Source organism: Heloderma suspectum, chromosome 2 (genome assembly GCF_057233095.1).
Source record: "Heloderma suspectum isolate Gila_16-S chromosome 2, 16-S_ref, whole genome shotgun sequence".
In the NCBI taxonomy this organism is placed as follows: Eukaryota; Metazoa; Chordata; class Lepidosauria; order Squamata; family Helodermatidae; genus Heloderma; species Heloderma suspectum.
In genome coordinates, this window is record NC_139459.1 from 381,017,968 (window position 1) to 381,042,682 (window position 24,715).

Below are 24,715 nucleotides of genomic sequence, written 5' to 3' on the forward strand. Positions count from 1 at the left end.
AGTGTCTGGGCCCCCCGAGATGGGATTTGGCCATCCGAATCCTGCTTCAGGTTCAGGGCTAAATCTGGTCACAGGGGCCAAATCAGTTCGAGGAGAATCGGGCCCACCTCCGAAGCCTGTTACCCATGAACGTTGATTCTCCCAGCTTCCCCTCTCCCCGTCTCTGGAGTGCAGTCCTAAGTCTCTCCGCACAGCTTTACAGAGCCGTGAATTCACATCACTGATGTTTGGCCTGTGGCATTCGCTGCCACAAGAAGTGGCCCTGAATTCTACAGGCCAAATACTGGCTGTGTGAATTCACCCCCTGTAAAGCTGTGCGGGGGGACCAACAAGGGGCTGGATCCAGACTGAGCTGGATGAGGTGCGCTGGCGGAAGGGGACTCCCCACCCCCCCTTCCCACAGCAGCCCCTCCAGCCCCCTGAAAATGCCACACAGAGTCAAAGCACTTGGGATTCAGCCCTCTGCTCTGGGGGCAGACCTTAAAAAGACGTCTTCCAGTGTTAGGTGTTGTGGCAGAATATTGCTTGGTTACCTGCTCCCTTTATTCCCTTTTGCTGTGGGAAGTCAGATTCCAACCAACTCAGTACACGTTTAGGTGGAGAAAGAGTCCACACAGCAGCAGCAGTTGTGTCTGAGTGGGAGAGATGCTCACTTTCACAAGGGGAAAGTGTGTCCTCCCCCCTTCCCTCCCCCCTCTGCATTTAGGCAGGAGAAAGAAAAGACTTTTCCAGAGAACTGAAGGGCAGTGGTCTCGAGGGAGACATCTCTGCCCATGTCATACCCACATACCTTTATTTTGTCCCATGGTTGCTTCTAGTTAAACAGGTTTGGCAGGCTTTGGAACACTATAAGAACCCACCAGACCTTTCTAACCAGAGGCAAAAGTGGGATGAGTCTCCACACTACAAGCAGAGATCCCTCTTTCAAATTGCCATCGCCTCTGAGAAGGTAAATGAACCATTGTCAGTTTCCAGCCATGGAGAGCTCCTCCTTTCGGTCATCCCTTCCCTGCATTAGAAACATCTGCCATGCAGAGAGAGGTGATGAATAAGGCAAAAATCACTCTCTGATGATTACTTTACATTTTGAAACTGTGGGTTGTAGCTCTCTATAGTGAACCATGCTGAAGATCATGAACCACCCACAGTCATCACTCCTAGCCCTTTGACAGGACCTCTTCCCCCTCTCTCCATTTTTTGAGAATAAAACTGCCAATATCATAGTGCCCTTACACAACTCGATGGTGTGACCACATGTAGAATACTGGGCACAGTTCTGGTCACTGCAACTAAAAAAAGATATGGTGGAGCTAGAAAAAGGTCAGAAAAGGGCAACTAAAATGGTCAAGGGGCTGGAGTATCTCCCCTTGAGGGAAGATTAAGAAAGATTTTTGACAACAGAAAATGGGAAAATATGTCTTCTAAGTTAGTGCATGGGACCAATGTGTCAGTCTGTGGAGTGTCTTTTTAATAATAATAATAATAATAATAATAATAATTTATTCTTTGGGGTTGTGCATAACAAAAACAAGTGTTTGGATGATCTCAGAGTAATGTGGGAGACAAATGCACCATGAAATGTTTTTATTTTTAAATGAATTCTAGTTGACAAGATTTCATATCATCATCAGATATCATTCATAAAGCATGGCATTCTTCAATGGCCTACCACATGATGCAACGAACATATGAAGGTTGTGGTTGTTGCTTGGAATTTGTTGTCTGAAAGAGCAAGAAATGTAGCATCTCTGTTTTTATCAGGAACAGAATCATACGAAAGGATTATTCCCTTTGGAGAAATGTATTTATGTATGACAATTATCTCTGGATGGATTTTTTTTTCTACTGGGAAAAAAGAGATGATATTTCTTCTAAGTGAGAACATAATGTCAATGGGTCAGTCTGTGGTGTTGTTTGATTCTTTGGGGTTGTGCATAACAAAGGAGTGGGAGTCTGGATTATTTCAGATGGGGGGAATATTCAGGAGTGACATACAAATGTATTTGTTCTTTGTTCTTTTCATTTGAATGATGCCCAAATCATCTCCAGAGATCTATATGGCATTCCTGAATAGCCTACACCACAGTACAATGAACATATGAAGGTTGAAGTTGTTGCTTGGCATGTGCTGTCTGAAAGAGTAAGTCCTGTAGCATCTGTTTTAATCAGGAACAGGATTAAACCAAAGGATTGGGGTTTTTTTTTTTGAGAAATGCATTCATGCTTAACAATTATATATATACTGCCTTTCAGGGTAAGCACCTAGCAAAGTGGTCTACAAGTAAGACAACAATACATCCATAGAAACCACTGAAAACAATATTAAAAATAACATGTCTTGCAGGGTGGTTGATGACAGGAATTCCTGTGGGGGAAGGGAGGGACAGTCTAACTGGATCAGGGGCCTTTTGGGATCTTTTCCCGCCTTCCTCCCAGTCTCCAAATGAAGACATGCTTTTGAATAATGCATCTGATTGTAACTCAGTGATGAGGGGAGTATAGCAGAAGATGGTCTGGTGGCCTGAGCAAAATGGCTGGTCCCTGAGGTGATCAAGCAGAAGGATCGGAAACTCAGTCTGCAAAACTGAACAGCCTCGTGACCCAGGCAAGAGTCAGCAGAGAGACCCTGTTGGCTTCTTGTGCCTCCTGATCCCTGCTTGGCTGGAGGCTGGAGTGAGGCTCTCTGCCCCTCTGCAATGTTGGTGATGCTGCAACATAGGTGAGACCAGACCACCAGTTCCCTCCCCTTGAATGGCTCCAGGCAGGCACAAACAGGGAGGTGCTTGGACACTGCCACTCGTGGGGTGGCAGGGGGGATGGCAGTCCGTTCCGCCACAGATTTTGGGGGGCCAAATGCACTGGCATTCGGCCTTACCGAGATCCGTGGTGAAATTCTCTGACATCCCTATAGTCCTCATCTAAAAAAGGTAAGTGAACAATTGCTAGAGGAATGTGATGCCAGAAGGTTAATATATATATTTTGTCCAGGGTTCCCCCTCATTGCATGGAAGGCCTCCCTCTATTTTTGGATCTACCTGCAACCCACGGGAAAGCAACAGGCTGCGGATCTGTTCCATAATTCTTTTGCCTCCATCAGAACATGTGATCCTTATCCAGACTGTAGTGGGGGTGGAATTATTCCTCATTTCTAACTCTGATAAGATGCCATCTTTAGTTTGCAGGAAGAGATGCTCCTTTCTATTCAGATCTGGCCTCAATACAATAATGTAGCACTTGGGAAGAAAGATGAAGCCCAGTAACCCAGTACTTGAGGCCAAGATAGAGAAGACCTGCACGGCTACCATATATTTCCCCTTGGTGCTCAGGTAGGTGGGCACAAAGGAGACCCAAACAGAGCAAAAGACTAGCATACTGAAGGTGATCAACTTTGCTTCATTGAAGGCCCCAGGCAGATTTCTAGCTAGGAAAGCCACCATCAAGCAGATGGCAGCCAGGAAGCCCATGTAGCCAAGAGCAGTATAAAACATGGTGACAGACCCTTCATTGCATTCCAGGGTAATCTGCCCAGGCTGGGAGTGCATATCAGAGTCAGGGAAGGGTGGAGAGATGCCCAGCCAGATGGAGCAGATAACAACTTGGACACTGGAACAAGAAATTACAATGGAGTTGGCAAGACTCTTCCCCAGCCATCTCTTCACCTTGTTCCCTGGCTTTGTGGACAGAAAGGCCAGCATCACGGTGATCGTTTTGGCTAACACAGAAGGGATGCAAACTGAGAAGATGATGCTGAAGGCTGTTTGTCGGAGAAGGCAGGTCACTTGCCTTGGACGGCCAATGAACAGGAAGGAGGACCAAAAGGAAAGCAGGAGGGAAACAAGGAGAATGTAGGAGAGGTTCCGGTTGTTGGCTTTGACTATTGGTGTTTCTAAGTATTTAATGAAGGTTCCTAACACAAAGGCTGTGATTAAAGACAAGAATAGTGCAAAGGAAGCCAGGATGATCCCCAAAGGTTCTCCATAGGAGAGGAAGGTGATATCCTTGGGGACACATTGATCACGGGCCTTGTTTGGATGGTGATCTTCTGGACACTTGGTGCAATGGTCTGCATCTGAAAAGAAGGGGTGACCTCAGCATCATTAATATCAGTCATACATCCAGAACCTGCTGTGTTCTATTCCATTTGGAAGAGAGATGGGGACATGGAAGAGGTCAGGAGATAACAATGTGTAACAGAGGACAGAGAGAGAGAACTTCCCTGGTAGAGGACGTGCTTTCTGATCAGTAGGTTCCACCCATGGCCTCATCGCCAAAGAAGGATCTCAGGTCATTGGGGCAGGAAACCTGGATCTGAGAGACTTAACTGAGCTGATGCAAGCCTGTGTAAAATAGCCAATACTGAGCGTGAGGGATTTTTTGGTTGACTTGGAATAAAGGTAGCTTCCTGTGTTGCTCAAATATGAATTAGCAAGTGTGATAAGCCAAACATTGTTCAGGACAGTCGCTGTGTTATCCTATTTTTATCTTCCGCATATCCCTGCAGGGTATGTTAGGCTAAGTGATAGCAAATGGCTAATTCCAACAAACTCCCCTTAAGCTTCCTACGCAGGGTAGGAATCCTTCATAAAGCCTTCTTATCTTACACATTCATGGAAGGTTTTATTAAATGGTTTTAAATTAATAGAAGAGATAATTAAAACAGAGTAGGGGAAAGTGTTAGGCTGACGTAAATATTTCCCCCAGAGAAGGCCCACACCTCTGAGGACACCCACCTTCTTGATTGGAGATTGTCCCTTCCGCACATGGAGCACAAGCAAAGCAGCAAGGGGGCTTTCCTTCCTGAATCGCTTTGGCATATCCAGGGCGGCAGCTCTTGACGCACCTGGAACGAGGTATGGTCTAGCAATACAGAGAAACAGCACAAAGAAAAAAAGATGTATTTGTCTCTCTGGAAATGAATCATAGAATTTTGAAAGGACCCAACAGACTCTGTAGTCTAGTGACTGGCAGTGACCTCAGGCCTTTGTTCAGTGTCTCCCTAGGGTGTGTGTGGGGGGGGTTGTTTTTGTTTTTTTGCACTATTTTTGCACAACACGATGGCAGGGAAACCTCTTTGGTTTGTGTGTTTGTTTTAACCATCATATCCCAACTTTTATATACATGTCTTAAGACACTGTACAGAAAGATGCATGGTATAATATCAAAGTAAACTATAATACAGTCCTAGAATAACAGAAATTACAAACAGCAGCAATAAAACAGCAACCACGAAACTAGTTCCTGTGCCATCACAATCCTTATATTACATATAAAACAGCTTTGTTTGCTACTGCTTCGAATCATATTTTTTGCAATCGCTCTGAATGCTATTGCAATTAACTGTGCAGGTGATATATTCACTTGAATTATTGTTATTGCATCATGTCTTAAGCTCTGTTGTTTGTAATGGCTATTAGTCATATACATTAAAATATTTGTGTGAGAATGAGTGAACAGACATAAAACAGAGCAACGAAGAGCTGAAGTAAAACATGTCAATACATCCAGACTTTGATTATTCACAATAGGAAGGGCAGAAAGATTATTTGTAGTAATGTTTACATTCCTCCAGCAGAGTTGTCATTATGGAATAGTTTATACAGTCTTCTGGAAGCTATCTTATTATGCTACCCTGGCACTGATCTTCTCATATGTGGAGATTTTAATCATATAGGTGTAGTTTTCAAATCTGAAGACAGTCAGATTTCCACATACATGGAGGATATTTTTCCACTGGGCTATTGCTCACTGGATGAGACCTGAAACTCTAGTGGTCAGAAACTACTGAGGATTTTCTATAAACATCCGTTAATGGGTGTACGTGGAACTTAACTTGATAAATCTGATGGAAACTTTACATTTTTGAGCTCTACAGGTGGGAGTGTGGTATACTAATGCCTACTACATTACTGCCCCATGTGGCAAAGTTTCAAACTAAGGAGCAAGCTGAGAGTGATCACTTGCCATTAATTTTAGCTCTGTTAAACCAAGTGTGGAATAAACCCCACCCAGAACGGGGCATCTTGGGTGGCTTGAGAATGGGACCAAGGAGACTCAAATGGTCTGAGCTTTGGGGACAAGAAACCCATCCACTTCTAAATAACCTACATCTTATCCAGCTTAGAGCATTACAAAAAACAAATAAACAAAAAAACACAATGGAGACATTGGAAACGTTTAGATTAGTATTAGAAATAGCTTGAACCCTTATTTGGTTAAAAACGTTCAGACCTAGAAACAGCTTTATTTCTGAAGCCTCCTGGTTTGACCATGAGTGTAGGAAAGTGAGGAAAGAACTACTTTGGTTTTGGAATACCTTGCCTTCTTTTTAAACCTAACAAGCAGTTTGGGCTATTACTACAAAGCAATGTCTATATAAAAATCTTCAAAAAACAAAGAAGTCGAAATACTCTAAGAACAAGAACTGGGATTGGCTTGTCTCCAGAAAAAAGAACACATGTTTGGGGAGATGGTTTCATCAGGTCTCAGAGAAGTACGAATTATCTCTGAAGCCCAAATTTCCCCTCTTGTATGGGTTGATCCTTTTCAAGTCATCTTTGGTGAGTTAGAAGAGGTGAGATCTCATGTAGAGGAGAAGCTACAAACTTTGAAAGATACTCCACAATTGACCCCTGTAACAACCAAAGAAACCAAGTGGTTTCTGACCAGTGGTAAAGCCCCAGGTGAGGATATGATACCACCAGAATTATTTAAAGCAAACTCTCATCTATGGGCACCTATTCTAGCAAGACTGTTCTTGTTTATTAACTCTTCAGGTTGGATGCCCCAGGGACTGAAAAACAGTATTGTATTCCCCTTTTTCAAAAAAGGTGACAAAACAAGTTCCAGTAATGATAGACCTATTAGTTTATTAGACATTGCTTCTAAACTTGAGATTACTACTGAATAGGTTATTAGACAGGGTAGAAATCAACCAGATAATCCATCCTGAACAAGCTGGCTTTAGGACGGGAGTCAGAACAACAGATCAGTGTTTCCTTTTGCAGCATCTAATTCAGAAGTCAGTCCATGAGCCCTCAAAATCTATGTTTGTCGCTTTCATTAGCAATCAATTTGACCAGGACCAGACTATGGGATAAATTGCAGGCCACCAATATTGACAGGAGACTTCTCATTTTAATTCAACAGCTTTATATCCATAGTAGTATGTGGGTACACACAGACTCGATCACAACTCTCAGAAGGGTAGACAGGGGTGTTGTTAGCACATTTATATTCAGTTTCTACATTAATAATACCGAGGATGAACTCTCTTCCCCCTCCTCCCCCCACCACCCCGTCTCTAGGACTATGTAAGAACTCTATCCTCTTCTATACAGACAATATGGTCTTGTTATCCTTACGCAGATAGGGATGTGTAGCTTATTGAAAAAGCTGGGAACTTATTATAGAACTGAATGTCTTAAAATTAATTATGATAAAATTAAAATTATGGTCTTTGCCAAAAGAGCCCAAAGACATAAATTGCACCTCAATAATCATTGTATTGCAAAATGCTCATCATTCAAGTATTTGGGTATATGTTTATCCCAGGATCTGTCCTGGAAGGCACACAAACAGACTGTTATCTTGGCTGCTTCTAGATTGGCAAAAGCTTGCTATACCTTCTTTAAAATGACGGGAGGCCAACTGATGTACCCAGCAGTGAAAAGATTTGAGGAGAAGCTCTTAGCACAAATTCTGCATGGCACAGAAATTTGGGGGCTGAGCAAAACAGACTATCTGGAGATTATACAGAATAAATTTCTAAGAAATTATTTGTTTGTTTGTTTGTTTCTATAACACCCAATAGCCAAAGCATTCTTCGTGCTGAAGTGGGGCTACCATCAATGTCGGTTAGCGTGAACACGGCTATTTTCTTTTATCTGAAATGACTGATTAACATGCCTGACCACCAATTCACGAAACAGTGCTATCTAAAACAGAAGAACAGGGGTGGGTGGACTTCTTCCTGTTTTGAAAACATGGCCCATTTCTTTCTTTCACTGGCTTCCTTTCAGCTAAATAAGTCTAAGGTTAAAATGAGAGATGAGCTATACTCAAAAAAAGCTAATAAAGATGCTGAAACCATTCAGTAAACAGGATTTAGCAGGTGCTACAATCTTTACAAAGGTGAGCAATCTCTCTCTCTAATTATCTTAATTCCTTGACTCACTGAGAGCTAAGGAAGTTATTTGCAGAATTTCGCTTCCAGACTATGCCTTCAGCATATCTGGATGAGAGATAATGTATTGGCCCAGGTCTGTAACCAAGTTACCTGTAGTGTTAGAGGGGCCTAGAGATCCATAAGTTCATTACTGGTGCAATTCCCTTGCTAGCAGGCTTCTGAGCATTGAGATGAGTCAAAGGCCGATACATTCCACACTAATGAGCCAGAAGGCCTTGTCAAGATGTGCCTGAGAAGCAAAGTTTGTTTGTGTTAAAGCTGCAGGTGGCTGTGCTGAAAAAGTTTTCTTCTGACCAAGCATGGCTAGTCTATGCTGGGCATGAATGCTGGGGGGCGCTTGCTGCACTAAAATGTATGGTTTAAAACCCATTGTACCCCGTGGCTCTGGGTTCAGAGCAGCTGTCTGATCCAACCATTGGGTACACCTGTGTGCTGATTGTACTCAATAAAGTACTCCTTGTAAGTAAACCTGGATCTGATTTATCACTATCTTGGCAAATTTAAGCTAAGAGTCCAAAGCCCACGGCCGGGGTAACATAGGTATACAAATGTTCCTACAGCCCAATGCCTTTGTATCTGTAGGGCTCCACAAATAGAGGATATTATGAGAGAGAGAAGGGGGGAGAGAGAGAGAGAGAGAGAGAGAGAGAGAGAGAGAGAGAGAGAGAGAGAACTGTATGCCAGTCCTAGGAAAAGATTTCTTGCACCTTTGCTGGGAGGAATGTTTGACAGAATTTGGCTGAGCGGGTGTATAAACTACTTGTACATATGGATTCTTCTGTAACTCATCAAGTCACCTCATTTGCAGTGGCTGCTAAAAAGATGAGAGCAATGGTCCAAAAACCTGTTGCTGTAGATTTTGCACATGATGAACTGACTGGAGTGGCTTGTTCAGTCTTGTTCTTTCTGTGGTTGTCTCTCTTTTGTTGCTGTTGTGGCAAAATTGTAAGAACCTATGGTTATATACAATCAAATCAACTGACTGACTGACATATACAAGAAAATGTTTGGGTGTGAGTGGATGAGCAGCCATAAAACAAAGGAATGAGGAGAAGCAGTAAATCATGCCAGCTGAAGGAACTAATAAATTGTTGTTGTTGTTGTTGTTGTTTTAAAGTTTTAAGTGCAGGTTTAAAATGTGGGGGGGATTAGCCTTTTTAGGGAGGCAACAGCATAATCTTGGCAACACAACTAGAAACACCCTTCTCTTCTTAGTGTGATGTTTTTCCTCCTCAGTGGCAAAGCAGATAGAAAAGAACGTCAAAGAGGGAGAAATAGCATGATGAGGACTGTTTTGGGTGCATGTGGCGTGATAGGCAAGTGAGCTATGCATTACAGTGCTGGTAAAAAATAAAATAAAACCTCATGTAGAGCAGCCTCAGGTGAAACAAAATAAGGAGGAAGAAACAGTAGGAAAACATGGGGTGGTTTTCAAATAGAAGATGCCATCATCTGGACTGACACCTCCCCCCACCCACCCACCCATTCCTTTGGGTCAGGCAGGGCAATTGCATAATAAAAGCTTTATCTGGAAGCACCTTTGAAATCCAGATGTATTTATCTTATTTGTTTAGGGAGCGATCCCATGGCCACTAGTCAGCAGCTAGCCGGACATAGGATATCTGGTTTTCCTGGAACCGACCTCGAAGCCTGCTCTCTGAGGTTGGTTCCTGGAGAACCAACCTTCCCCCACTTCTTTGCCTCAGGCAGTGAGGAACAGCCCCATGTTCCCTGTTCGCAGGCGGAGCACGGAGCAGCCAAAACAGGGTGTTCCTGGGAGCATTCTGGGGAGGGGAAGGCGGAATGGCAGTATGACACATGCTATGTGTCATCCAGCATCCTTCTCCCCCGCTCCACCCTCCCGCAACTAGACAGCTGAAATCAGCTGTCTAGCCACAAATGCAGGGTGGAGAAGTGCAGAGGGAATGATCCCCCCCATGCTTCTCCTGCCCTGCATTGGATAGGTGGTCACCTCCGAAATCAGAGGCGGCCACCTATCTCCATAAGATTGACTCTTACTATATTTCATAGCCACCATTCAAGACCAGGGACTTGCTAAGGCAACTCACAATACAAAAGTGTAAAATAAAAAAATGAGAAAGCTGCCTTCAATGCCAAGACTCACAAAGCAGTATGAAGTACATACAATTTCTGAGGTTCAGGGTGGGGAAAAATCCCACTGTGAATCAGATCTGTGTAAATAAAAACAGGTTTTGATTTGTGTTTTCTATTGTTATCATGCCTTTTCGCCCCCAAATAATTCCCTGACATGACTAGGGGTGGACGAAACCCACTTACTGGTCTGGTCCGGTCGTCCGCAGGGTGAGGGGAGGCAATTCAGCCAGCTCCACTCTGCGGCGGGTCTACGGAGCTGCTGTCTGGTTTGGTCAGACTTCCGTCCGCTACCGGGCTGTGGCCGCAAATGGCGTACAGCATACGGGACACCATTTGTGTCCCTGCTCTTTTCAGTGATAGGCTATGTAAATATTTACGTAACCTATTACAGCAAAGAGCAGGGAAGTAAATGGCAGCAGATGGACAGCAGCAGAGGACAGACCCAGACCAGCCAGCAGCAGGAAGGGTCCGTCTGGGGAGGATTTCAGGGTGGGGAGTGGTCCGTTCCGCGATAGACTCCGGGGTGTGTGTGTCAGATTCTAAAGAATCCAGCCTCATTGGAATCCATGGCAGATTTCTCCGCCATCCCTAGACAGGGCTCACACAGGTTTAAAACCATATACGAAATCACAGAATACATCCAATTAAACAAATAAATTAAGCAAAAATTAACAAGTAAACACTGAAGCATCACATCATAAAAATCCCATTGAAATGACCAAAAGGATCCTTGGACTTCTTACTTGATGCTCGTGGTGGACCAAACTATCCAAGGACAATGCCACAGAACAGAATACCTTCCTGCAATTTGTTACCAGCCAAACCTCACATGGTTGTGCTACTTGGAGGGGGCCTCATCATTTATTCTAAGAGAACACATGCATGAGTCATACGGAAGACGTCCCTTGTACTACCCTCGCCCTAGATTGTGCAATAATTCAATTGTTTCAGCACCTTGATGTGCATCCTGAAGTTAACGGGGAACCAATGAAGTGTTTCTAAAATTGATGTGATCCTGCCTTTATGACTTGCCCCAATGCCCACCTTCAACGGTGGCCCCATCTGGCATCTCCAAGCTTCCAGTCAGATCTCTGGAGTCCTCCAGTTTAGAGAAACTTGAGACCTCCTGTACTATTGCACTGCATAGCATGGTGGCAAGGAGAGAGTATGAAAGTCTGAGTGTGGATGGAGACCTGGATGGGTTTGCTCCTAATGCTGCTCCATCTGAACAGGACTATGGCATTCTGGAGATGTGTGTAAAGCCACACACTTTATCTGCTATATAAATGGCATTGGAGAGACAGACAGGCAAGAAATAGGAAAGAATGAGACAGGGAGGTCCAAGTGGCAAAGTTCGAGGAGGACCAAGACAAGCTTTGGGAGATATTAAGCTGTCTCAAGGATTCATTCATTCATTCATTCATTCATTTGATAGTTTGACTACTTTCTGGAACTCTTCATGCAAGTAAGAGTTTATCAACTGTAGAACAAAGCCCACAGCTCCCAGCTTATGGAGACGATCCAAAAGACTATTGTGCTCAAGAGTATCAAAAGCCACTGAGAGTTCAAGCAAGATCAATGGGGCTGTACTAACTCTGTCTCTCTCCCACAAGAGGGCAGCCACCCGGGTGACCAAAGGTGATTCTGTCCCCAAACCAGGCCTTAACCCAGACTGAAATGGGGTGAGATAATCAGTATCCTCCAAGAACATCTACAGTTGCGCAGCCACCACCCTCTCAAGCACCTTATCCAGAACGGGGGTATTAGTGACTGGGTGGTCATTCATATAAACCTCCGGGGAGGGTTTTCTCAGCAGGGACACCACCACCTCCTTCAAGGAGGTGGTGTCCACCTTTGCACTCCATCATGCAAAGACACATTCACCACTTCTTAGATCTACTCCGCCAGCCTGTCCTTGCTCACTCAAATAAGGTAATTGTGCATAGAATTGTACTGGAAGTCTCACATGTAATATTCAACATATTATTAGAATTTAACACATCAATAATGTGACACAAATAAATTTCCCTACCCCGTTAAACTGCCTGGGCAGCACAATGGCTTCTGGTTTCATGGTGAGCTTTATGTCTGTGAATGCCTGTCTATGTATACTCCCAATTTTCACTCTACCCTTTTGGTGATTGAAAGATAGCACCCAATTCACGATATCAAAGTCAGGTTCCAGCTCCCCATTCTCATCCAAATAAAATCCCTCCATGGAAGTATTAGAAAGCCGTCCTTCTCTTAAGAAAGCATGAAACTAGAACAACAGAGAAAACAAACAGCATTTAGAAAACATGGAAGCAGATTCAATATCTTAGTCATTCTCACTTCGAGCTCTAATCCTCTACAAAATGGGGCCAATGCACATCCCATCTAAACTCAGAGTGGATGACAGTCTCCTTCTTTTCTCAGTCACAGCTGAGATACCTTCTTGAGTCTCCTCTTTCTGCTTCAGCATTTTGGGGGAAGTCCAGAGTCATTAATCTGCACCTTCTCGAACCTGGTCGCCACCTTCTCCAACCAGGTCTCCAATCTGGTCACCTTCTCCAACCTGGTGCCTCCAGACATTTTGGACAACAGCTTCCATCCTATTTACTGCACTAAAATATACAGCAGTGCCCGCAGGGTTCTTGTTGTTGGTTTTTGGAGGACCAAGTGAAACCACAAGCACCATCTACCATAACACACTCAGTGTTTGCCTCTTGACATAAATGGAATAAAGAAATCAACCCAATAACAACTTGCCTCTTTGGATTACCTGTGAGGAAAGCAAAAGGATGCTCCAAGGCACATCTTGATCTTGGGACAAAATGGGAAGGTTTTTTGAACTTGGGATATAGTTGTTTTGTCTATGATAATGTTTGTTGCTTCTGTTATTGCTATTTATTAATGTCAATAAATACTCTTGTTTGGTAATAACTTGGGGGTGTTTTGTGCAGCTACCCAGACATCCAGATCTTGGGCAAGCTACTGTAGTGGGTGGTTGCAGGTAGGGATGTACGGATGCCATTACCTGGGGTCTGTGGGGGTCCACAGGTGGGGGGAGGCTATCCGGTCCTCCCCCGGAATCCTCCCTGGCCAGCTCCGCTCTGTGGGGAGTCCACAGAGCCGCCGGCTGGCTCCAGCTGCTGTCAGACTTCCGGCTTGAGCCAGTCTGTGGACGCAAATGGCATCCGGTGTAGGGGACGCCATTTGCATCCCTGCTGTTGGCCGTGATTGGCTACGTAAATATTGATGTAGCCTATCCCAGCAAAGAGCAGGGACACAAATGGCATAGTGGATGCCATTTGCATCCCTGCCATTGCCCGTGATTGGCTACATAAATATTTCCAATACGCCAGATGCCATTTTGTTCCACAGCCTGGCAGCAGATGGCTGCGGAACAAAGACAGTGACCTGGACCAGCTGCTTCCAGGTAGGTTCTGTCCCGGGAGGATTTTGGGCCATGGCAGTGGGTAGTTCCTTCTGCCATCCAGCCTCATTGGAGTCTGTGGCAGATTTCTCCGCCATCCCTAGTTGCAGGACAACTGCAGGCACTCTTGAATGAAATGGATTATCTAGATCCATTTCATTTGGGCTTCAGGCCTGGTTTTTGGAATGGAAATTGCCTTGGTTGCCCTGTGGGATGTTTCCATGACAATGGACAGAGAAACTAATGGAGGAGTTCTGGATTTTTTAAAGGAATCTTTTTTGCTGCGATGTGGTCCATGCAGGGCTCCACAAGCAGGTTCTCCAGAGCAATAACAATCTCTTCACAGAACATACTTCCGGGTGTGGGTGGGGGGCTTGGAGTGAACATCATCTGACTGGCAAGGGCTGCTCAACCAATAAGAGAGGCTTCCCCTCTCCCCCTTCCTCCTTTCCCTTGAAAGTCCAGATGCACCCGCATTTCAGGAGCAAGCCTCATTGACCACAATGGGAGCTACTTCCAAGTAGACACACATATGCTTGTGCTGGGAAAGAGAGTGGTAAACACAAAGATGGAAACCAACCCCCATGTAACCTGCAGGGTCTCTATAACGAAGGATGGAAGTAGGTTCTTCCTAAGGCAATAAACCAGACAAAGGAGAATTGGAGAATAGAGATTGTGCTTTACAGCACTTAGGGAATTGGGCTTAAAACTGTGTCATGTCAATTGAGGGGGATCTCTGTAAGTTCTGTGGGCATTAAGAGGGCAAGTCTTGTTCAGCACAATGGGAAGAAACACCCCTGGGCAGGGCTAGCATACCTGAGGTCAATGCAGGGGTTGGACCATACAACAACTATCCTGGGAAGAACCTGACTTAAGGAAAAGAACTGGACTTTAACAAGTCTCAGGAAATCTGGTTTTTCCCTGATAAGCTGCAGGGTGGCTGCTGGATGGCCACGATGTCATGTATCTCTAACGACCTCAACTCACAGCCGGCTCAGAGAAAATTGCTGGTGGAGACACCCCCAGGGACTGGCCCATGAGATCACATTTTGCCAGTACTTTTCCAGCTGTGCTGGCTGCCAGTCCATTTCCAGGCCCGAATCAAAGGGCTGGTATTAACATTCAACGCTCTTAACAGCTTGGGGCCAGTTATCTGAAGGATCGCCTACACACATATGTGCCTGCCTGGGCTCTAACATCATCCTCAGCAGTCCTTCTCTGTAAGCCCCTCATGATAACAGTCAGGCAGTCACACTCTGCACTACCTGTACCTTCTGGACAAGTCTCAAGAGTATCCTCACATATAGCAGTTAGCCCAGATTTGAAGTCACCGATATCGGTACCACTGTGGACAAGCTGTACCCATTTAGGATTGGCTGTAGCTGGGAAAGCAGACAAAGCTGTAAAAGGCACCACGAGCAACTGAGGTCACTGAGAACTCCAGCAACAACAATGAGTCTAGGAGTGCCAAAGAATATGAACCTGGTCCTACATACGGAATACAACCTGTCTAGAACAGGATGCCAAGCTATCTCTCAGACACAGAAACCACTCACCAATGCACTAAGAATGATAATGTGCACATTACATCTCCACACTGAGTCTTTCACCACTATGGTGGTGTTGCAAAATAAAAATGCAATACCTGCCATGGATTCAGCTCTTGATGTTTCAGCCTGCCCCGTCCACCCACCATCAGCCTCATCTGCTTCGATCGGGATAAATATGCAGCGTTTAAAGCATGGGCCACTGCTTGAACACTGTTGTAGGCACTGAAGCTGTCTTGGGACAGGGCCCTCTCAACCTCCTCCAGTGGCAGCTCCCCCAGTTTCTCTTTCTCTGTGCAACTTTTCCAGCTTCTCTTGGAAAACACATGGTTTGAAGATAAACAATCAAAGGATTCATCCCAAAACAGATGCAGAGGAGAGGTAAATGGTTGATAGTAATCATATTTTGTCCTTTTTTGTGTATTCACTTTGAAGGTCCAAGAACCATGGATGAACTTGAAATTACAATGACCAACAAACAGGTTATAGTCAATGTCTGGAAAAGTAGTTGTGATCCAGACTTTTGCTCCATTTTCTTTCATTTCAAGCATTCTTTGCACATTGATAACTGGCTGAAATACATATTGAACATCTGCGTACAATACAACTACATTGACTCGTCCCCAGAAAACTGAGAGTTCAGTCTCATGTCTGATTCTTACATGTAGTCTTTGTGAGAAGGCGACGCAAATTCCACTCCTGGTCAACAGGGGTGTCATGGCTCTCATGAACCTGTCTCCATTGTCATTGTCTGGAGCAAAGAGACCGATCCACGTCCATCCAAAAAACAGAAGCAGTTGGACAATCCCCTGATACTGGGTTTCTTCCCTTGGGCCCATCCGGTGGATGAAAGGGAACTGACTTCTATCATTAAGAACATGACTAGCAACACCATAACTGATCTAGTGAGGAAAGGAAGAAACTGGTACTTTGCACTCATTTGTTTTCAGGATGAGGTCAGTTTTTTATTAACCTGAAATCATTCATCTCTAACAAAAATGGGGGTGGAGTTCTAAAATATCCAAAGGATCCTTTGTGGCCCTTCCATTCTTTGTGTGATGATTTGCTCAAGGAGGTACAGTGGGGTCCTTGACAGCGGGAGGACAGGAGACACAAGCAAACCTACCCCTTATGAAAAGCGCACCCCAAAGGCAATGCTTTTCTTTTCCCCATTGGAGTGTATGGAAACCTTCCAGTTATTGCAGGTACCGTAGAACAGTTCACTTGAGGACACCACTAGAAAAAGGTTAATCCTGCTCCCTGCCATGAGTTAGCTCACCAGAAGGGGAAGATGTAAGCTCCCCTCCCAAGAGTGTTCCACATCCTGTTTTTGAGGCACACTGGAGCCTTTTTCAGGAATCACAGAGAAGAAGGGGCAACATGAGCAGAATTGATAGCAGGTCCGTGCCTTTTGTTCAAGGGTGGGCAACTTCATGGGTCTGGTGGTTATAATGCCATCCCTCAATTGGTGGAGTGGCTGCACCACACCGATACCACCACGTATGGCCACTGGACCCAAATCCCAGAGTGCTGAGAACACATCGTGCAGGCAGAGAGCATGTTATTTCCCAGTAGAAGTGGGCTCCCCTCAGCTTGCCAAAGAACAGCTTGGCCCACTTTCCAGAGCCCAACTTCAATGACCACATAGGCATCCACCACAATTGCCAGGGGAGACGTATATGGCCTGCAGGCTGCCTCTTGCCCACCCCTGCTTGAGCAACACCCCTGCTTTAGTGTCCTCATGTGGCTAGTGCTGACTAAGCCCCCCTCCCAAGTGTGTTCCAGATATTGTTTCTGAGGCACACTGGAGCCTTTTCCAGGCATCACAGCAAAGAAGGGACAACATGAGCAGAATTGATAGCAGGTCCATGCCTCTAGCTTAAGGGTGGGCAACTTCACAGGTCTGGTGGGTACACTGCCATCCCTCGAACGGTGGAGTGGCTGCACCCCACTGATACCACCACATATGGCCACTTGCCCACCCCTGCTTTAGTGTCATCATGTGGCTTGTGCCGACTTCCCTGTGTTCAAGTGCTGGCTTTGCTTCACCTCCATTCAATCACAGCCAAAAGGAGAGAAGCAGGAATGGACAGGGTTGGCCGCTGGGCCCCTCTGAGCCCATGAGGTCTTGGCAAGTGCCCTCCCCCATGCTGATATCTGATTATGGTCCTCCTTCTGGGACACTTTTTGCTGCCTTGGCTCCCATTCAACAGTGTCACCACAGTCACTACTCACCTCCAATATACACTCCAGAGGACCTGCTTCCCCAGTGAGCAGAGATGCTTTGGAATGGAGTCCAAGCTGAGCCAGAGGCCAGCTCCCATTGAAATGCAGCTGGCCTCCCCTTCTCTCCCCATTCATACCTGTGGGATCTTGTAGATGCCTGACATGACTGAAATCAGGATGGAGAAGTCCGACTCAACCCCTTCAACAAGGACCAGTGGGTTATTCCTTCGCCCACAGTTGTAATTTGGAAGATTGCTTTTCCCTCCCGTAAGCAGGTGTAGCATGGCATAGGAAGTGGTTCTTCCATAATAATGGCTCTCATAGATGTCATAGCCCAAGGTGATGTTGGGTAAGAGCCTGGGATTCTGATTGATCTCCTGGATGGCAAACAAGAAGGACAAGCTGTGCCAGTACCGCAGACGTACACGACTGGAAAACAATAATAGAAATTAAAAGAGATGTGTCACACCATCATCCTTCATGCAAATAAAACAAGCTGTCACTTTCTTTCTTTTTTAAATCTATAGCCCTTTTCATGCTATCCAAATCTCAGTGTAAGGATTCTCTAGAGCAATATGGTACAATATGGGGTAAGGGGAGTTTAAAGTTTAAGGGGTAAGAGATGGTTCTTATAGGGGGTTAATGCTGATGTGTAATGGGGCAAGTAGGGGAGTAGAATCTACTGTAGCAGAACTAAGTCACAAGCAACATGATTCAGATATAGGGGAGAGAACTTGGGGAAAAGGTTGGACTTTCTGGGTATAGAATGACCTATAATGTAACATGGACCAATAGGTATAAAGATTTTAGAATATGGAGTGAGAAGGAAGTCCCCAAGTTGGGAAGAGTATTAAAGTCCATGCATAATGGGACAGGGGGTCTTTCTCCTGGTTATAGGCCTCTAAGGAAGTCCTGTATTGTAATAAACATTCCAAATCTTTGCCAGAAAAAGGAGGAACCCCTTGTGGGTAAAATACAGGTGTGAGTGGTAGGCATACAGATGCAGGATGTGTGAGTATGGGCCTGCTTGGCTGAAGGGTTGCACATGTATTAAAATTTATCTTTCTTTATCTTTCTTTAATAAATGCATTTTAATGTCTTTTGGTCTTTTTTGTATGATTTAAATAAATCTGAGTGAATATGAACACTCTATCTCAGTCCCCAAAGGAACATCACCTACAACATCAGGACCAAGCTGAGGGTGTTTCAAGCATGCTTAGATATCCCATACCAGGAACTAGGGTTGTGAACCACTTCGGCCCAAGGCCCAAAGCCTGAGTCGAAGCAAGCTGCATTGGGTCACCATGTGCCCCTTCCGAGGTGAAGCGGAGGGGGCATGAAGTGACCCGGAGTAAGTCAGGGGCTCACTGAAGCACTCAGTGCACTTTGGAGCTTCAGCCCCCAGCCCAGCCCACCCCGGCCAAGCCCCCACAGGTCCTTACCTGAGCCATTTTCTTCCCTGCCGATGCCCTCTCCTCCTTCTCTGCCACTGCACTCCTGCTGCTGCCTTCACTGTCGCCAACTTCGCTGCTGCTGCCTTGTGTGCCCCCGCCAACCGCCATCTCCTGAGGCCTGGGCGCATACCGACTCGTCTTCTTCCAGGGAGTCTCCATTTTTACAATGGCTCTTCCCTGCTAGAAGAGTCGCCAGGTGTCCAGGCCTCAGGAGTTGGTGGGTGTGGGGGTGGGTGCGGGTGGACAAGGCAGTGGTGGCAAAGACGCAGCAGTGGTGAAGGTGGGAGCTGCGGTGGCAGCAGAGGGGGAGGCAGCCCAGGTAAGGAGCTGAGTTTAGAGTCGGATCGGGGGTCCCTGCACAGCCCTACTAGGCACCCTGATATTTTATCCTCCAGTTTTCCCCGAACATCAGGAGAGCTGATTTTCACAGGATGCTTTGTGACCCTCATCACAAAGTAAATAAATATCCATCTGTCACTTAAAAACAAAGATGGAGTGATTCTGCCCAATGTCTTGAGAAGAGAAATGGACAGCCTTCAAAGGAGAGAGAGAGAGAGAGAGAGAGAGAGCTATGGCAATCAGTAAAATAAGGATTCCATGATGTTAAATGGAAATCAGTAAGGATGCACGAAAATTCCGCCACGGATCTCAGGGAGGCCGAATGCCAGCGCATTCGGCCCCCTGAAATCGGTGGCGGAACGGCCGCCCCACCGCCCTCCCCCTGGGATGAGACTTACCTTGGACGGATCTTCCTGGCGGCGGCGGCGACTCCAGTGGCGGCTGCGGCGGCGGCAGCTCAGCGGCGGCCGATCTTCTGACCAGCTGCCGCTGCCGCCATTTCCAGTTTTTTTTAAAAAAACAACATGATAGGCTACATAAAGATTTACGTAGCCTATCACGGCTAGGTTTTTTAAAAAAAACTGTGATAGGCTACGTAAATGTTTACATAGCCTAACACAGCTGACTTTAAAACAACAACAACAACAAAAATGCGCGTACACAAATGGCGGCGGCCATGGCCGCCGCCATTTGCATTCCTTATTTTGGCATGTCTTAGTCTATGTAAACATTTATGTAGACTAAGACTGCGAAAATAACGGGAACGCAAATAGCGTAGCGTCTTTCTGAAATGTATGTGTGTCAGAAGGAAATGTCAGCTTTACATAACCTGAAAATTTCAGGAGGAATGGTTAAAGATCGAGGGAGAAAGAGTAGTTAAAAAAAGAAAGAAACTCTGTCTCACTCAAAAGTGCTTGGTGACCTTTTGTGCTCACGATTTGTGAAGAAATTATAGGCTACTTCCTTTAAACATTGATGGTTTCCTGTTCCTATTTAATTGTAGTTGGTGGAGTGGGATGTCTTTTTTTACAGCTCACTTGACTTATTTTCTAATTTTTTTTATTTGTATAATGAGCATGTATGGGACTCTTATGATGATGTGCAGCTGCAAAAGCCTCTTTTTCTCCTTCCCGCCTCACAGATGCTTTGAACGTTGTGGGGGGAGGCGAATAATGGCCTCGTGGATGAAAAGCGTTTGCTTCCTGAGGTCTGGAGCCAGCCAGGCCACCTTAACAGTCTGACAGGGAACAACTACTTTGCTTGCTTGCTTGCTGTGTCAAGACCATTGTCAAGACCATTGAGCCTTGTCAAGACCATTGTAAAATTTTACGGTCCATAAATAATCAACCCATAATCAATTAAATCTGGTTATGAATTCCCAGCCTTAGAAGACCCTTATGAAACAAGAGATCTCTTAAAATTCACTGCAACAGCCAGAGGAGCTTCCTATCACTTTCTGTCAGCCTTCTGTTCTCTCCAGGAGCCACACTAGTCCTCTGCTGTAATCCCTCCCATGATGGGCTCACCAGCCATAACCAGAGTTCCTAGGAATACACGAGGCCACGCTCCTGCCTCACTGTGGCACACTGTCTTGCCGTCGCTGACATTGATCTTCCAGGCGTCTCCTTTCAAGGGAGCACCTGAGCAGAACAGCTGATCAGATAAACTGGCCATTAGAGTTTTTAAAATACAAATTAAGTCTCTGTGTGTATCTGTGTTCCAAAGCTCTTGGCAGCAAAAACGCAGGAGTACTGCTTACTGTTTGTCTTCCTGCCATGCCAAATCCCATCCAAACAGAGCAGCATGGAATTACATAGCAAAATGCTCCATCACCCTCCTTTGGGATCTTATCAAACCCTGTTCAAACATGGCGGGATCCCAGCCATTCCATACAGTTTTCTTCATTAAAGTTTTCTTCGTTGGAGATTTAATTAGTAAAGGAGATGGGAGTAAAGCAAGATAAGGCGAATTCCACTGCTGTTCAGCAAAAGACTAAATAAGGCCCATTAGGCAGGGATTTCTTTAAAAAGAACTTGGCAATCGTATGTCCCCTAGACAGCATCTGGGGGAGAGAGGATTTTTCGGTTCCCCAGCTCTGAGGTCATAGACAGCACTATGAGCTGGGAGCTGGGAAACTGGGCTCCCCATCCCCTCCCCCTAGTAGCCAGCATAGGCAGAACCGCAGCAGCTGCCCATCCATGCCTCATAACGTGGAGTGCAGAGAGGGTGAAAATGAGGCATTCCTGGGCAGGAGGGGGAGGAGACGGCAGAAGCTGTTCCATAGAGCCCCGTTCTGGCCCCTTCCCCAAAGCCACGCTTAGAAATCAGGCATCTAAGGCAAATTGCAGGACACCAGGAGGCAAACTGCAGTGCAGCCAGCCCTACTCCCACCCATGCCCCGCGGACACACTTAGCAATCCTATCAGCCGATTTTGGCTGTCTAGCTGCTGGAAGTCAGAGCTGGGGGGGGGAGAGGCCGGATGATGCATAGGAAGCATCGTGAAGGCACCTCTTCCGAGCCCAACGCGTGGGTACAATCTGCACCGCCTAGGAGCTTGCAGGTGGGGGGGAGGTAGTTCTCTGGGAACTTTACATCTTTACATTTCACAACCCTCCTTTAGAAACCTTATCATCCCCTTTCCCCAGGAGGGGCAAAGCTAAAGAAGAGTAGTTTGTGATGCCACTTACTGCCCAAACTCTACACAGGTTTCTACTTATGCCGGGCATTGCATTTTTACCTCCGTTTTGCATTTTTTTTTTAATTTTATGTTTTAAGACAGACTTACAATGCAATCCCCTAAGCATGTTTCTGTGGGAGAAGTGTGGATTCCTGAACAGTACTATGAAAAATGGTAGATTCTCTGATCTGCACTTGATGAAAGAGGACTCTTTTATCTTAGTATAGTAAAAATTACAAATTTCAGCTTCACGTTCAGGACAGAATTAGTGCCTACAAGGTTAGGGAAGATATGATTTAGGTAGCGCACAAGGTGAGTTTATCACATTGTTTGTCACGGACTATAGTGTTCAGCTGTAGTTTAAGGTATGTAGTAAGCTATTTTAATACAAAAACCTAAAACCTTAAAAGAACAAACCCAAGGATGCCTGTGTGTGTGTGTGTGTATGTGTGTGTGTGTGTGTGTGTGTGTGTGTATGTATATGAGAGAGAGAGAGAGAGAGAGAGAGACAGAATGGGCCAGTCATAGTCTGTCAGCCTAACCTACCTTACAGGGTTGTTGTGATGATAAAGGTAGCACATGCCATATACCCAAGCATTACCTGTACATTTTCATGAAGGTCAGCAAGAGGAGAAGCTCACGAGATGATTTGGGGCCAGTCATAGACTTTCAGCCAAACCTACCTCACAGGGTAGTTGTGAGGGTAAAATGCTGTGAGGATGAACATGAAACATGGCATAAAACCAATCATTTGGTATGCCTTTCCTTGAAGGTGAGGAGGAGGAGAAGCTCTCCGGATGATTTTGCTAGTGGCAGATTCTCAGCCTCACCTACCTCACAGGGTGGTTGTGGGGATAAATGTGGCACTTGCCATAAAACCAAGCAAATGAACCTGGAATTCTTAATTCCAGGACAACAGTAATCTCAGCAGTCTCTAAACACATAAACAAAAGGAAGAGTGGCTCCTTCTTATGAGGCACTCTCTAAATGCTCCTTCCAAAATTTCCTTCTGATGCTGGCTACAGAAAAGTTCATATGAGCATCATCAAGTTGCAAGGCAGGCAGACAGTAAGTTCTGGGCCTCATGTATTCATCTAAAGATGGCTTTGAAGTTGTGACCCTGGCCTTGATTTTGTGTTATTAGATGTTGACACGTTGTCACTTCCTGGTTGCCAGAGGTTTGGTTGTGAACTGCAGAATATCAAGCTGCCCATTTCACAAAACCATAACATTCATTACACAAAAAGAGTGCTGTGCCAGAAGCGCAATGCTTGCCTTGTGGCGTGTATAGTAATGTCTACATGTGTTTGCTGTGTTAAATAGAACCCAGGCGAGTGAGGGTTAATTGTTTGGCAGAAAGTCCAACACACTTTGTGTCTGTGTCCAAAAATGAGTGATGGAAGTGTGCCACCATAAAGAGGACCCTTTGCTTTGGAGAGGGGGGAGGGTAGAGCAAGTGCAGGATTTTGGAAGAGCGTAAATGGGGAGAGTTAACAGTGCAACAGCGAGCCCCAAAGCCAAGGACTTTTGCAGATGGGGATGGGGTGAAAGGGAGAAAGGGAGAATAACTGGGCTATGGACTAATCCAAAGGAAAATGCAAAGATTTACCTCTCCGTCTCTGCTGACATGTGGAGAGATGGATGCTCTGTTGAGTTCCTTCTCTGGCAAAGAAAGGCAGACAGAGGGAAGGAAGGGGAGGTTGCCTAGCAGCCGGTGGCACTAAGTCGTTCATCAGTTCCCCACAACCTCACAGCCACCACTGCATGCAGTGTTCTCCATCCTGTCCACATGGTTTACCCGCTTTGGGACAATAGGAATTTCACCTGCACTTTCTGCCTCCATAGGGAGGATGTGGTGATGAGGCTCGTGAGCCTTAGTTCACCCTGTTTTTTGATGTTTGGTTGAAAGCTATTTAGCCTTAATGTTGTTTTGTAAACCATAGGTTTTCTGTTTAATGAATATAGATATATAGATAACATGAAACGTTGGGAAGTGCCTGTAGTGGGTTCCAGTAGCTTTGAAACTATTGGCTACTCTAAAGAGATGTAGGTGGGTGGTTGCTCCTATATTGAAATTGAGTGTTCAGACAGGGGAATAAAATAAATAAGCATCACTTCCAGCTGTTGATTAGGTGGTCTAGTCTAAGAAGAAATGTTCACCTTCGCAACTCAGTTAGTCAGAGACCAGCATAAAAGACCACAGACCCATACATTTTAATTGCAAGAAATCCATCAGTTGATTGATACTTAATGCCTAAAAGTATTATGACCTTCATAAGGAAAATAATATTATTAACTTGAAGACAGCCAAGGTAACATTAATATTGATTAGATATGGGATCTTTTTTTTTTTTTTTGGATGAAATTATGCAAGGAAACCCTTATTATCCAATCATGGGCAATCACTTAAATGTTGCCTTCATGTTAACTGAGCTCCCAATCTTCCTTTAAAAGAAAGAACGGGGAAAAGCAGGTCTCCCAAAAATGGGGGTAATTGGATTGCAGGTGGGGACCGAAGAAATGGTCATGACTTACCAATCACGCCTGTTTAACGGGGACTCTGAAAAGATGTATGGGTCATGATATTCAAGCATTTGCGAAGATATGACTCCGCTAATGAGGATGTCTCCAGGCCGGTAGTAATTCGATGCTCCCTTTTGATGTTCCATCAGATTTGGGGGACACGTTAAACGCTTCATCCCACAGGCTGCAGGAGGCAGCAGCAGGAGCACCAGCAGCAGGACCAGTGATACCAT

At 45.3% G+C, this 24,715-nt stretch overlaps 1 protein-coding gene across 1 annotated transcript; it reads right to left on the reverse strand.

Annotated features, from left to right (window-relative positions):
* Positions 1–1,280: 1,280 nt before the first annotated feature.
* Positions 1,281–24,715, reverse strand: LOC146356362 (vomeronasal type-2 receptor 26-like). Its single transcript, XM_084830070.1, has 10 exons — positions 24,495–24,715; positions 24,366–24,404; positions 23,569–23,621; positions 20,808–20,921; positions 20,106–20,110; positions 18,931–19,119; positions 14,296–14,346; positions 4,731–4,857; positions 3,036–4,069; positions 1,281–1,289 (listed from the first exon to the last, which is right to left on the reverse strand). The coding sequence occupies exons 1-10, from the start codon at positions 24,713–24,715 to the stop codon at positions 1,281–1,283; spliced, it is 1,842 nt and encodes a 613-aa protein (XP_084686196.1).